The 14740-nt window shown below is 44.1% G+C and overlaps 1 protein-coding gene across 1 annotated transcript in view; it reads left to right on the top strand.

The window, feature by feature from the left end:
• Positions 1-1313: 1313 nt before the first annotated feature.
• Positions 1314-14740, top strand: part of LOC134360030 (ubiquinol-cytochrome-c reductase complex assembly factor 1) — a 188601-nt gene continuing 175174 nt past the window's right edge. The window contains exon 1 of the mRNA XM_063074049.1: positions 1314-1413. Within this exon, the coding sequence (XP_062930119.1) occupies positions 1396-1413 (18 nt within the window). The 5' untranslated portion in view covers positions 1314-1395. The remainder of the gene's footprint in view (positions 1414-14740) is intronic.

Below are 14740 nucleotides of genomic sequence, written 5' to 3'. Positions count from 1 at the left end.
AGTCCTTGGCCCTTGAACCTGGAACCTGGGAGGCAACATATCATCCGGGTGTCCTGTTCACGTTCACAGAATCTCCTGTCTGTTCGCTTGACTATTGAGTCCCCTATCACTACCACTCCCCTCTTCTCCCTCTTTCCCTCTGCACCAGGAACCCGTGCTCAGTGTCAGCAACCCATTCTCCATGGCATTCCCCTTGGAGGACATCTCCCACAACAGTATCCAAAATGGCATAGTAATTATTTAGGGGAATGGCCACAGGTGTGCTCTGCTCTAATTGCCTATTCACTGTCCCATTCCTTTTCTTGATAGTCACCCAGCTACTCGCCTCCTGCAACTTCTGGGTGACTACTGTACTTCCCTGTAACTCTGATCGATTATCTTCCCACTCTTCCGTACAGCCTGAAGGAGAGTGGACCATTGAGCAAGGGGAGGGAGAGAGGCATATGAGGAGAACATTTAAGAGGCTGGAGTGGGGAATTGAAGGTGCGGGAAGGGGAGTGGGTAGACATTACCAGAAGTTAGAGAAATTGTTGTTCATGCCCTCAGGTTGGAGGCTGCCTGCATGGAATAAGAAGTGTTGCTCCTCCAACCTGAGTGGCCTCATTGTGGCAGTAAAGGCGGCCATGGACTGACGTCTCAGAATGGGAATGGCGATCGGAATCAAAACGGTTGGACACCGAGAAATCTTGCTTTTTGCAGATGAGGCAAAGGTGCTCGACAAAGCAGTCATCCAGTCGACGTCGGGTCTCACCAATGGAGAGGAGGCTGCAATCTTTCTTCCTTTCATATTCCCTCTACTTTATTTGTTTCTTAAGTCAAAGGATCTTGCTGAATTTGACTGTTTTGAGCCACATTTTAGTTCTCCAACATGCACCTTTGCCTGAGGCAAATGCTTCCCCACTGAATGTTAGTGCATGAATTACCAGCAAATATTTTAATAACCAACATAACTCCCTAATGTTCCCTATGTTGAAATGAACGTGACCTACTTGTCTGGTTTAGAATTTCGGTTTACTTTAATGCAGCAAACTCTTGGAAAGAAAAAGCAAAGGATTTTGTGACTATTAACCATTAATTCAGAAACAATGTGGTTTTAAAGAAAATTAAAATATAAGATTGTGCAATTACAATTTGTTCCTGCATCAATTCCAGAATGTGATAATTCCCACGGAGTCTCCTGCTCTCCCCGGGGCTGCTTCCACTCCCATCTGGGACGGCCTGCGGGGCCTGCGCGGACTCCGCTGGTGCCGGGGTGGGAACGTTCGTTTAGTGTTCCATGTTTTCCGTAGTTACCCGGAGTAGTGAGCGGAGAGCACCGTGTTCGACTCAGAGTCGGACTGGAACAGTTGGGGACCGGAAACTCGAGGGGAAGGTCAGGACAGCATCGGCGGGGGGATGAGTGGAGGCTCCCTGGTGAGTGAGGGGAGGGAGAGGAGAAAGAGTGGAGGTTCTCTGGTGAATGAGGGAGGGGGAAAGGAGCGGAGGCTCACTGGGGAGTGAGGGTGGAAGAAAGTTTTATCCCTCTGATGAGGGATTGAGTGAGAGGTGTCCCTCTGCTGAGGGAGTGTCTTCAAATGAATGATTGAGGAAGGACTGGATTTCTGACAGGAGAGGGAGGGTTCGCTGGTGAGTGAGTGAGGAGGATGGTGAAGGAAGCAGAGGGAGAGGTGGGAAGGCATGGAGAGGAGAAAGGGAATGGCGGCTCACTGGTGAGTGAGGGAGAAGTGGATGGACGGAGGGAGTGAGGGGTGTCCTTCAATGATTGAGGAAGGGTGGATCTCTGATAAGGGAAGGAGAAAGGGGACGTTCACGATTGAGAGGGGATTGAAGTGAAGGAAGGAGATGGAGGGTGAAGGACGGGGTGGTAGTCCTCTTGTAAGTGGGGGGAAGAAGGGGTCATGGGGTTATTCTCTGGTACGTGAGGGGGTAGGGAGTGGGAAGGAGAAGGCAGTTGGAGAGTCTGCAGACTGATGGAGTGAGGGGAGAGGGTAAGAGGAGGGTGAGGAGCTGAGGCAGAGAGTAGGGGCAAAGAGTGTTAATGTGATGAACCTAGTGGAACTATTGATTCCTCTGTGATGGTTATTGAGGAAGTGATCTGTAAATCACTATGAACAGATATTTGCTGGGTGGGCTTAAGGAAGACCTAGATAAAGTGGATATGGGGAGGATCTTTCCAATTGTGGGACAGTCTAGGATCAGCGATATCAGCCTCAGAACAGAAGGCAGCCCCTTTGGAACAGAGGTGAAGCAGAATTTTGTTTTAGTCAGAGGGGGTGAATCTGTGGAATTTATTGCTCGGGATGGCTGCATAGGCCAATTCATTGGGTATATTTAAAGAGGATGTTGATAAGTTCTTGATTAGTAAGAGCTTTGAAGGTTACAGGGAGAAAGCAAGAGAATAGGTTTGAGACGGAATATAAATCTGGCATGATTGTGTGATGGTGCAGACTCTGTGGGCTGAATGGCCTAATTCTGCTTCTATGTCTTAAGGCATTGCTGTGCTGCCTTTTTGGTGGCACTTGTGTCTGTTGGTTTCAGGACAGATTCTCTGATGTGATGACCAGAAGGCATAGGAACAATATTAGGCCATTCAGCCCATTAAGTCTGTTCTGCCACTCCATCATAGCTGATTCATCATCTCTCTGAGCCCCATTCTGCTTTCTTTCTATAACCTGACTCATCAAGAACCTGTCAACCTCTGCCTTAAATAAACCCAATGACTTGGCCTGCACAGCCGTCTGTGGCAATGAATTCCACAGATTCACCACTCTCTGGCTAAATGGCGCCGAGGAATTTTAAACTGGTTGCTGGAGGTTGTTCTTATTCACTGCTACTGTAGGGGGTTGTGTATTTGTGAGGTGCTGTTAATGGATCTTGTTAAGTAATTGCTGTGCGTTCACTTGATGTCACACATGTCAGCAACAATACGTCAGTGAGGGACGGAGGGCGGTGAACAGGGTGTTTGATAGCTTTGTGTTGTTAGAGTTAAGCACATATGAGCTATTCACTATTACTTTTAGAGTCATGCAGTCTTTCATCCATTTAGAAAAGCAATGTGTTCCTCAAAAAAAATTCTAAGAGAAATTTTGCAAATTAAAAAGATTGGGTAAAGGTATTATGCATATTTTAGCATATTGTTTTTCTATGTGTGGAGTGGCACACTTTTTTTAAATAGAAAAATAAAGGTTCATATATTGAATGTATGCCAAATTCACAACTTTGTTGCAGATGTTGTTACATAGAGGAATATCTATTATTGCTTCATGGTATTGAAAGCTGTGCTGAAGATGTGTGAATGTATCAACAGAATATCCCCCCAGAATGCACAGAATTGGGTGGCAGGTTAGCTGAATGCTGTTACAGCCCCAGTGAGCCAGGTTCAATTCCATTGCTGTTTAAGGCATTCATACATTCTTCCCGTATTGTGAGTTTCTTCCAGGTGCTCTGGATTCCTTCCATATTGCAAAGACCTATGAATTAGTAGATTAGTTGGTCACATGGCTGTAGTTGGGTGGCACAGGCCCGTTGGACAGGAACACAATGAGGAAAGCTCACCAAAGCCCCTGCTCACATCATTCTGCAATTGCGCAGTAGAGAGCATCCTAATACGCTGCATCACTGCATGGTACGGAAACTGCACTGTGGCAGACAGAAAGACTACAACAGGTAGTCAAAACTGCCCAACGCATTACCAGCACCATCCTACCCACCATCAAGGACATATATACAGTGTAACGCCCAGGTTCATAGTCAGTCTCACGAGTTTGGTGAGACCGGAGATTGTTTACTCTAGACTCATGCAGCCAACGAAACTGGGGGTTTCAACAGCATAGTGCCGGAAAAGGACCAGTGACCTTAGGAAGGATGTGACCCACTCTGCTCATGGACTGTTTGTCCCACTTCCGTCAGAAAGGAGGCTACGTAGCATCTACGCCAGGACCACCGCACACAAAACAGATACTTTCCCCAAGCAGTAAGGCTGAGCAACACCTCCACCCACTAGCCCAACCTAGCACAGCACCAACCACCACTACTTTCGCATTTGCTGTCAGTCTGCTATGTACCTCCTTGTATGCGCCTCATATGTTAACCCCTTCATTCCTGGAATCATCCTCGTGAACCTTTGCTGCATTCTCTCCAATGACAACACATTCTTTCTGAGATATAGGGTTCAAAACTGTTGACAATGCTCCAAGTGCAGCTTGCCTAGTGTCTTATAAAACCTCAGCATAATCACTTTTTTATATATTGTATGCCCCTTGAAATAAATGCCAACATTGCATTTACCTTCTTTACCACAGACTCAACCTGTAAATTAACCTTCTGGGAGTCTTGCATGAGGACTCCTAAGTTCCTCTGCACCTCTGATGTTTGAATTTTCTCCCCATTTAGATAATAGTCTGCACTATTGTTCCTTTTACCAAAATGCATTGTGATACATTTCTCAACCACTGTATTCCATTTGCAACTTTTTTGTTCATTCTTCCAATTTGTCTGAGTCCTTCTGCAATCACATTGCTTTCTTAACACTACCTACTCTTCCTCCTATCTTCATATCATCTGCAAACTTTACCACAAAGCCATCAATTCCATTATCTAAATTATTGACAATGTGAAAAGTAGTGGTCCCAATACTGACCCCTAAGGAACACCACTAGTCATTGGCAGCCAAACATAAAAAGGCCCCTTTATTCCCACTCTCTGCCTTCTGCCTGTCAGCCAGGATCTTTCCTGTAGTGCCATGGGATTTTCTCTTGTTAAGCAGCCTTCTGCCGTACCTCGTCAAATCCCTTTTGAAAATCCAAGCAAATATACCCAAAACTTCATCCTTAATAACGGACTCCAACAATTTCCCAACCACTGGAGGAAACCCATAGGAAGAACATGCTCTTTACAGAGATCTGGGGAATGGAGCCCAGTCGTTGTGCAGTAATAGCGTTACTCTGACATGTATAGAGTCACAGAAAACTACAGCACAGAAATAGGCCCTTCAGCTCAGCTAGTCCGTGCCGAACTATTTAAACTGCCTATTCCCATCGACTTGCAGCAGGACCATAGCCCTCCATACCCCTACCATCCATGTAGCTATCCAACCTCTACTTGAAATCAAGCTCACATGCACCACATGCTGGCAGTTCATTCTACACTCCCATGACCCTCCGAGTGAAGAAATTTCCCTTCGTATTCTCCTTAACTTTTCACCTTTCACCCTTTACAGGTGATCTCTAGTTGTAGTCCCACCCAACACCTGTGGCAAAAGCCTGCTTGCATTTACCCTATCTATACCCTTCATAATTTTTTATACCTCTATCAAATCGCCTCTCAATCTACATTCTAAGGAATAAAGTCCAAACCTATTCAATCTTCCCTTATAACGCAGGTCCTCCAGACCAGGTAACGTCCTTGTAAATGTTCACTGTACCTTTTTGATCTTTTGTGTTGTACTATGGGGTCATATCAGCAGGTCATGGGCAAATCACCGACTCCATTACAGTTCAGCACACTTCAGAGTCGTACTAGTTGACCCTCCACTGACATTTCAGTGCATTACAACATTCAGTGCCAGGTTTTACATGAACTTGTTAAAAGAAAGGCTTTGTATGCCTTTCAGGTAGGCATAAAAGACCCTATGTCATTACTTAGATCAGGATTTTCTCCTTGATGTCCTGATAGATATGTGCATGGGTGGGTGAGAGGGAGAAACTGGGCTTGTTCTGCTGTCCTGAAGAAGAGTCTTGGCCCAAAACGTTGATTGTTTATTCCTCTCCATAGATGCTACCTGACCTGCAGAGTTCCTGCAGCATTTTATGTGTTTTGCTCTAGATTTCTAGCATGTAGAAACACAGCAAATCTACAGCACATTCCTGACACTTCGGCCCACAATGTTGTGTCGACCATGTAACCTACTCTAGAAGCTGCCTAGAATTTCCCTACTGCATAGCCCTCTATTTTTCTAAGCTCCATGTACCTATCTAAGAGTCTCTTAAAATAACATTGTATCCACCTCTACCACCTTCACTGGCAGTGCATTCTACGCATCCACCACTGTGTGAAAAACTTACCTCTGACATCCCCCTTGTAACTACTTCCAAGCACGATAAAACTATGCCCCCTCATGTTAGCCATTTCAGCCCTGGGAAAAAGCCTCTGGCTGTCCACACGATCAAAGCCTCTCATCATCGTATACACCTCTGTCAGGTCCCCTCTCATCCTCCGTCGTTCCAAAGAGAAAAGGCCGAGTTCATTCAACGTGGCACATGATGATGATTTGATAGCACAGTTGGGAGCTGACATTAGCACTGAATCAGATTGGTTTTTTTAGATCTTTTTGCGAAGTAATGTTCCTCACTTTGGGGACAGGATGTGGCCCCATAGCCCAGGAGCTGCTCCACCAAGCATTCTCCTCATAGCTGACCTCAGATGGAACCGAGGTAAGTTACCAGGGATTTGCCAGTGTAAAGGGAGTAAATTTAGATGGGTGAATGTTGACTGTGTGTTAGGAATACTTCACAACACATAAACAGACCATTTGACCATTCTGCTGCTGCATTGAGTCTGCTCTGTGGATGTGCATGGTCATTCAGAAGCCTTAACGAAGTTGGAAGAATGATTGCGTCTGACATCTGGTCACAGCGCTCCCAGGATCAGAAGTGGCATGTGGGGTGGTAACCCCTCCCTCTGATTGGTGAGTCCTGCAGTTGGAGGTGCGTGCAAGTCCAGAGTTTGGGGTCCCGCCATGGGCGAGTCTTGGGATCAATACTTGAATACTGAACCCAAAGGTTGAAGAATGAAGTCAGTGAATCTGGAAGTTGAGGCCCGATATCTGCGAGTCCATTGGAGGCTTGGAGGTGTGTCTGTGGGAGGGAGAAAAGGGGCTTGTTTTGTTGCTGTTGCTGCTTATGTTGGTCTGTTGAACATTGTGGGTATGCTGTGTTGGTGCCAGAGTATGTGATGACACTTGTGGCTTCCCCCAGCACATCCTCAGCACAAGAGATTCTGCAGATGCTGGAAATCCAGAGCAGCACACACAAAATGCTGGAGCAACTCTGCAGGTCAGGCAGCATCTATGGAAATGAACAAACAGTCAACGTTTCAGGCCAAGACCCTTCATCAGGATTGGAAAGGAACGGGGAAACACATGTTCAAGTTGTGTTGTTTGTTAATGCGATGACACATTTCACTGTATGTTTCAATATCCACGTGATCAATAAATGAATCTGCATGATGGGGTGGCCGGGCAGAATATTGGCATTGTAACATAGTGGTGACAAATGAACACAGTTGCTCAGGCTACACAATACAGAATCACTAGTTGTGGAACCAGTATTAACCACCTTGGCCTGCTGAGCCGGAGTTTTCTTGTTACATACGCTTGCACCTAGTGGCACAGTGTAGAGACGGGTGCTGGCAGTAGTGCAAGTCTAATATCTTCTGAGGCGTTGTCTGTTGTGGGGTCCTCAGGCTGTAGTGGCCATTCTGGGGTCCACACCAGCAGGTTCAGGAACACTTACTACTCCTCAGCCATCAGGCTTCTGAACCAACGGGGACAGTTTCATTCACCCCAGCAATGACCTGTTTGCCACCGAATCGAATAATTGTATTTTCCATGGACTCACTTATAAGGACTCTACAACTTGTGTTCTCGATATTTGTTGCTTTTGTATTTATTATTGTTATTTTCTTTTTGTATTTGCACAGTTTGTGCTCTTTTGCACTCTGGTTGTTTGTCTCTATCCTGCGTGATTTTTTTTGTTAATTCTATTGTGTTTCTTTCGTCTTATTGTGAATGCCCACAAGAAAATGAATCTCAGCGTAGTATATGGTGATATATATGTACTTTGAAAATAAATTTGCTTTGAACATATTCTGCCTTTAATGGAGAATACTTGTGCTTGGCTTTGTTTAACATGGGGTGGCTGATGCGCGAACAGTCACCACGTGGTCCTTGACAGATCGGGGTCAGGATCCGGTGGCGTAGCATGAAAGATGACTGGGGATCCTTCACTGCCATTGTGATGTGCCATCATCTTCTGCCAGCTCCACCACTGAGGTCTTGGTTGGATCGTTCTTGACCTTACTCCAGATGGCCTCGCTCTCAGGAACTCTGGAACTCTCAAGCCTGTCCACTACCACGAAGTGACAATCCTCGGAGGGGAATCGGTGAAGTTCAAGTGATTGCCAGATTGCCACAACGCTGTTCAAAAGCAGGAGGGAGTTCTCTTCACATTTGTGTCAACATTCAACCTATACAGGAACCAACCACACAACACTTTAGTTTTTGGTGCACAAGTTCACTGTCAGGTTTGCCTCCATGTCACTGCAGTTCAGAACAGAATAATTGTATTTTCTGAGAAAAGATTAGTACTTATCTGATGGCCCTCCACCCTAGCTATTGAAGTATTTCTGTCTATGAAGTAGGAACTATGGCAATCCTTGTACACAACAAGCCCCACATACTATTAACTTGATAATGATGTAAATTAAGTGATAAATGTTGCCCAGCAACTGAGAGACGGCCCTCTTTCACCACTTTGAATAGTGCCGCAGGATCTTTTATTTATTGAGATACAGTACAGAGTAGGTCCTTCCAGCCCTTTGAGCCACGCGGCTCAGCAACCCCCATTTTAACAGCAGCCTAATCACGGGACGACTTATGATGACCAATTAACCTATCCACTATTACGTCTTTGGGCTGTGGGAGGAAACAGGAGCACCTGGAGGAAATCCATGTGGTCACTGAGTGTACCCGAGTCGCTGGTGCTGTAAAGTGTTGTGCTAACCACTACTCTACTGTGCCACCTCAGTGCGTATCTGTGAATGAAGGCAGAGCCTCCTTTGCCTGGGGATGTAATCGAGAGGTGATGGGGCTTTGAGTCAAATGCAAGTCGTATCCAGCCCCTGGCTAGCTTCTTTCTGGTAATGTTAGAATTTTCTCTGCGGCATTCCCCTGGAGGGTTTTAGTATTAAAACTGCATTTGGTTAATGCTCCACAGTGAATAGATAATAGGCAGTGAAACTGAGAAGCGATTAGGAAGGATCCTTTATTATTGAACTATGAGCAATTGAGGGATTGGTCTACAACCCTCTCGGTTAGTACATGCATTTAACTGGATAATGGAATGAAGTTCAAATGATTTCTCAGTACTGCAGAGATTTCTCGGATAAACCGTGGCTTTCCATAGCCATTCTTCCCTGTCAGGGTTTCCCATCCGTTTTTATGCCATCGACCTATACCATTAAGCAAGACGTCTGTGGACGCCAGGTTGGGAACCCCTGTTCCATGTGTAGTTTTGAAATATGTGCTGATATACTGTGGCTTCAGTAAAATGAAAGCCATATTGTGATGTTTAACATTAAATCTGGAAATGATAATGATTGAAAACTGTGAGAACACGATCACCACAGAATACTAACGCAATCTTTGGAAATTCTAAAGGCAGGCAAGGATCAGAAGTCTTTGCCAACCTTTATGGAGATCAAATTTCAGGGATCACATTTGCAAGAAAATGCATTGTACAAAATGTTCCTGCTTTTTCTGGAAGGGCTAATTTTTGACGACTTTAGTGTCAGAAACAAGTGCTCCAACTTTTTGTGAAGGTCACGGCTGGTCTTTTAGCTCACCACCCTGTTACACTAACCTCAAACAGACTTCAATTCCCCTAAGATCCAAAAATCCATCAACCTTTTTTGAATACACTCATGAATACATCATGCACAACCTTCCTGGGTAGAAATTTCCCAAGTTTCATCCTCTGGGTGAAGCATTGTGACAGGGAGTCATAGAAATGTCCAGCACAGAAATAGGCCGTTCGGCCCATCTAGTCCATACCATACCATTTAAACTGCTACCCTATCAACCTGCTTTGGGACTATAGCCCTCCATACCCCTACCATCCAGGTTCCTATCCAGACTTCTCTAAAACATTGAAATCAAGCTCACATGCAGCACCACTTGTGCTGGCAGCTCATTCCACACTCACATGACCCTCTGAGTGAAGAAGTTTCCCCTCATGATTCCCTTAAACTTTTCACCATAATCCATGACCTCTAGTTGTAGTCCCACCTAACCTCAGTGGAAAAAGCCTTCTTGCATTTTCCCTATCTATAGTCCTTTATAACTTTGTGTACCCCTATCAAGTCTCCCCTCAATCTTCTACGTTTCAAGGAATACAGTCCTAACTTACTCAGTAGTATGAATTGGAAGGTTTGAGTGGTCTTGTCCTTTGCTGCAATGATGCTATGAATCAAAGTATGCAGATCATGGTCATGCAGATTTGTATGTGCGCTAACCCTGTAATCTGGTACACAGAGACTAATTTCTACAGTTTTTGGGAAAATGGAACATACATTATATTGCACAAGCTGTTATGTAAGAGGAAGTTATTCAGTCCTTCTTCCTCTTACTGGCTCGACATAAGAGCTATCCATTTAGTACAAGCCCAGTCTTCTGATCCGTGTCCCCTGAGTCTTGGAAATTGCTTTCATATATTCATCCAATTTCCTTTTAAATGTCGCTATTCATTTTGCTAACCTTCAACTTTCCTGTTGGTGCCTTCTGTATCAAAGCATGTCACTCTACGTATAAAATAAAATCTCTGTAAAATCCGGAATCCCAGCCATGAATTCTGGCACCTGGCTATATTGCAGGTGATTATGTGCAGCTCAGATTGGTGGATTTCTGCCTGTGACAGTCCGGCGCTCATTCCAAAGTCCCTGTGAGTCACTGGAGACTCCAAATCCAATCCAAACGGTACCTAAGTATGATTGCACACAACACAGCACAATTGGTTTCTGTGATGGGGTGCTTTTGTCCTGGGTGTTTTTTTAATACTTAAACCAGCATCATTATTGTAATGTTTCCTACATTACAATAATAATTCAATGTCAATGTACCACAATGTCTTGGATGTTTCTAAACTGGTGTCACAATGGGCATTTCTAAAAATAAAGGCAATGAAGATCAAAGGGTTTGATTTTTGAAGGCTTAATCACGCAGTTTTTCAGAACCAAACACAACCACCCAGGTCATGCTTTCTTCTTGCTGTTCCCATGAGGAAAAAAGTACAGGAGCCTCGCCTCAGGACTCACACCACTAGGTTCAGGAACCCCTCATCCATCAGGTTCTTGAACCAGAGGGGATAACTTCACTCCATTTGCTCCATCACTAAACAGTTTCCACAACTTTTTTAAAGGATTCTACATCTCGTGCTCTCAATATTTATTACCTATTTATTATTATTATTTTTCTTTTTTATTTACACAATTTGCTGTCTTTTGCACATTGTCCATTCTGTTTGGTACAGTCTTTCATTGATTCTATCGTGTTTCTTGTATTTACTGTGAATTGCCGACAAGAAAATGAATTTCAGGTTGTATATGGTGACATATATGTACTTTGGTAATAAATTTACTTTGGACTTTGATTTCAATGCAACAGAAATATTTGGGGTGCTGTGGTAGCATAGGGATTAGCACGATGCTATTACAACTCAAGAGGGTGGAGTTCAATTCTGGCATTCTTTGTAAGAAAGTTTGTACGTTCCTTCCTGTTTCAATAGGTTTCAATAGTACATTTAATGTCAGAGAAATGTATACTGTATAATATATATCCTGAAACGTAGGTTTGCACATAGGTTTCTTCCTGGTGCTCCGGTTTCCCCCCTCAGTCCAAAGATGTGCCAGTTACTAGGTGAATTGATTGTTGTAAATTGTCATGTGGTTAGGTTAGGGTTAAATAGGTGGGATGCTGGGCGGCACAGCTCGAAGGGCTGGAAGGGCCTGTTCTACACTGTATCTGTAAATAAGCACTGGTAGTCACGGAATTGTGAGAGACAGTTTATATATAAATTATACAAAGCCATCTGGATGTTAGTGCAACCAACTTTACCCTGAGGCTTGGTTGCACAACTTGGAATGAGCGCCCTTGCCAAATGCTCAGCAGCCTATTTGCATTAAGTGACTTTTTCCCAGCTTCCCCAAACAGAACTGATTATTCCTGTGACTGGAACTTGTCATCTGCATTGTGCTTCTCTATAATTCATGTCTATGATAAAATAGGTGTATAATCTACACAATCACACTCTACCTTGTTAAAACCTTGCACTTTATTGTTTCCTCCAAGGGTCCATAATGTTGTCATTCGTACGGAGGCTTGCATGCTTCAATGACCCGGAGAGCTGTGTTGGCTTGCATCTGGACTTTATGCTTTGGCTCTTGTTAGGGTTACCAATGCCAAACAGGTCAAAGGGTAGAGACCAGTCTAAGAGTGGTCCTCTGGTCCTTCAAGTTCAGGGGTTCAGCTCAGGGCTAATAATCCTGACTGGTCAAATAAAACCATTAGAGAAACAATCATGAAGAATCCTTCTACATCGTGTGTGACAGTATTTCTGAGTCTCCACCTGGGACTTGCATGGCTGACAGTAGTGAAAACTGAGAGGAAACTACTGGCACGATGAAGGCAGCCCTGAACACCACCAAGAACAAGTTTCTACAATGATGGCAAAGTACAGACAGTGACAGAGGACCTTCATCGCTGCCCTGAGCGCAAGCAGGCATATCAGGCATGAGTACCTCATTTTTTACCTGCACTGAACTTTCTCTCTAGCGTTTACACTTTATTTTGCATTGGTATTGTTTTACCCTGTTTGAGCTCAATGCACTGTGTAATGATTTGATCTGTTTGAAGAGTATGCAAAACAAGCTTTTCTCTGTAACTCAGTACATGTGACAGTAATAAACCAATTCCAACTTACTTTACAACTATCCTGCAAACCTTGTTAAATATACCTTGTTTCTCCACCTGGAACCAGTTATGGCAGATGCTCATGTCTCCCTTCTTTCACATGTCTCAAAAGCACTCGAGCTATGTGGGACCTGAAGTCACAAAGAAATTTGTTTTTTTCAGACTGGGACTGATCAGGTGGAAAGCTGCATTTCTCAATGCTTTAAAACACGACAGTTTATTGTTGGTGGATAGACATGTCTCTCCGCGGATGGGCCTTCTAACCTTCACAGCCACAGTTCACTCCAACTTACTCACTTGTCTGATAATTCCCATAAATCACCTGAATTTCTGGGCCCCAACAGCAGTGCTTTTGGATATTCTCATGCTTTCATCCCAACATCTCCAATTGTTTTTGGTTTTTATTTGCCTATTATTTCAAATCGATATCTTCCAGTTACCAACCTCCTGCCAGTGGGAAGAGTTGTTTCTGATTGTGTAGTGGTTAGTGTAAGATTGGCGTTCGGTTCCATGCCTTGTCTGTAAGCAGTTTGTAGGTTCTTCCCATGACCGGGTGGGTTTCCTCTGGTTGCTCCGGTTTCCTCCCACCTTCCGGAGAGCTACTGATTTGGGTAAGTGAGTTGTGGGCACACTATGTCGGTGTCGATAGTGTGGCAACTTGCAGGCTACCTTCAGGACCTTTTAGATTGAGTTGGTTATTGACGCAAAACAAGACATTTTATTGTATGTTTTGATGTATGTGGGATAATTAGAGTTAGTATTTATTTACTCCACCAAACCTCCATCAAACATAGTGCGTTTGAAACAATAGATGTGCTTTTTTTTTTGCACAAAGGGTTGTCTGTGAGCTGTGGAATGGAACTGCTCAGCTGGCTCAGCCGGGAGCTGGCATTGACCCAGTGGGCTAAGTGGCCTGCTCCTGTTTTGTGTTGGAACCTGATGAGTTTGTGATCCATGAGTTCTTCAGAAGTCAAAAATGAGGCAGAAAACTTGGTGATTATGGTGTTTATTAAGTGTAATAAGGATACAAAGAAAAGACATGACAAGTAAGTTGTGGTCATCCTATATTAAAAGCTATCTCAAACTAGAAAAGTAATAAGACATTCCAAACTTTTGAATAGCCACATTCAGGTGGTGTGCTGCTTGCTGCAGAAAAACTGAAACTCGTAGATCAGGGGTTCCCAACCTGGAGTCCACAGACCCCTTGCTTAATGGTATTGGTTCATGGCATAAAAAAGGTTGGGAACCCCTGCCCTAGAAAAATACAGAATCAGCTATACTACACTTACTAGAAAATTCACTGAGCAATTACATGTATATAGTTAATTATATCAAAGTACCTGTATATGCAAGAATAGGAAAAGTAAAGCTACAAGGAAAAAAAAGTAACAATTTTATTCACTAAAATGCAACACTTGTAATAAGTAAATTAATCCTGACTCCAACTCCCAGATGCATTGTGCATTCTGGTGCTCAGTTAGGGAGCACTGTCACTGACTACAGGTGTCCCCCGCTTTTCGAATGTTCGCTTTACGAAACCTCACTGTTACGAAAGACCTACATTAGTTCCCTGTTTTCGCTAACAGAAGGTGTTTTCACTGTTACGAAAAATATCAGGGCGCGATAAAAGGCAGCGTGCACCCCGAGCAGCCGCTCTCCTCCGGATTCGGATCTGCATTCTCGCCGGCATTGCTTAAACATGTGCCTGTGAGCAGCCATTTGCAAGATGAGTTCTAAGGCATCGGAAAAGTCTGAAAGAGCTCGTAAGGGTGTTACACTTAGCATAAAACTAGACATAATTAAGCGTTTCGATCGTGGTGAACAAAGTAAGGACAAAGTGAGTTTGGCTTATGGAAGTTGGTGTAGATGATGTTGAAGAGGTTTTGGCATCCCATGACCAAGAACTGATAGATGAAGAGCTGATGCAATTGGAAGAGGAAAGGATAACAATCGAAACCGAATGCAGTAGCGAACTGAACGTGAAGCAACTGCGTGAGA

Source organism: Mobula hypostoma, chromosome 2 (assembly GCF_963921235.1).
Source record: "Mobula hypostoma chromosome 2, sMobHyp1.1, whole genome shotgun sequence".
Classification (NCBI taxonomy): domain Eukaryota; kingdom Metazoa; phylum Chordata; class Chondrichthyes; order Myliobatiformes; family Myliobatidae; genus Mobula; species Mobula hypostoma.
The sequence above is the reverse complement of the archived record's forward strand: the minus strand, read 5'-3'. Positions and strand labels throughout refer to the sequence as shown.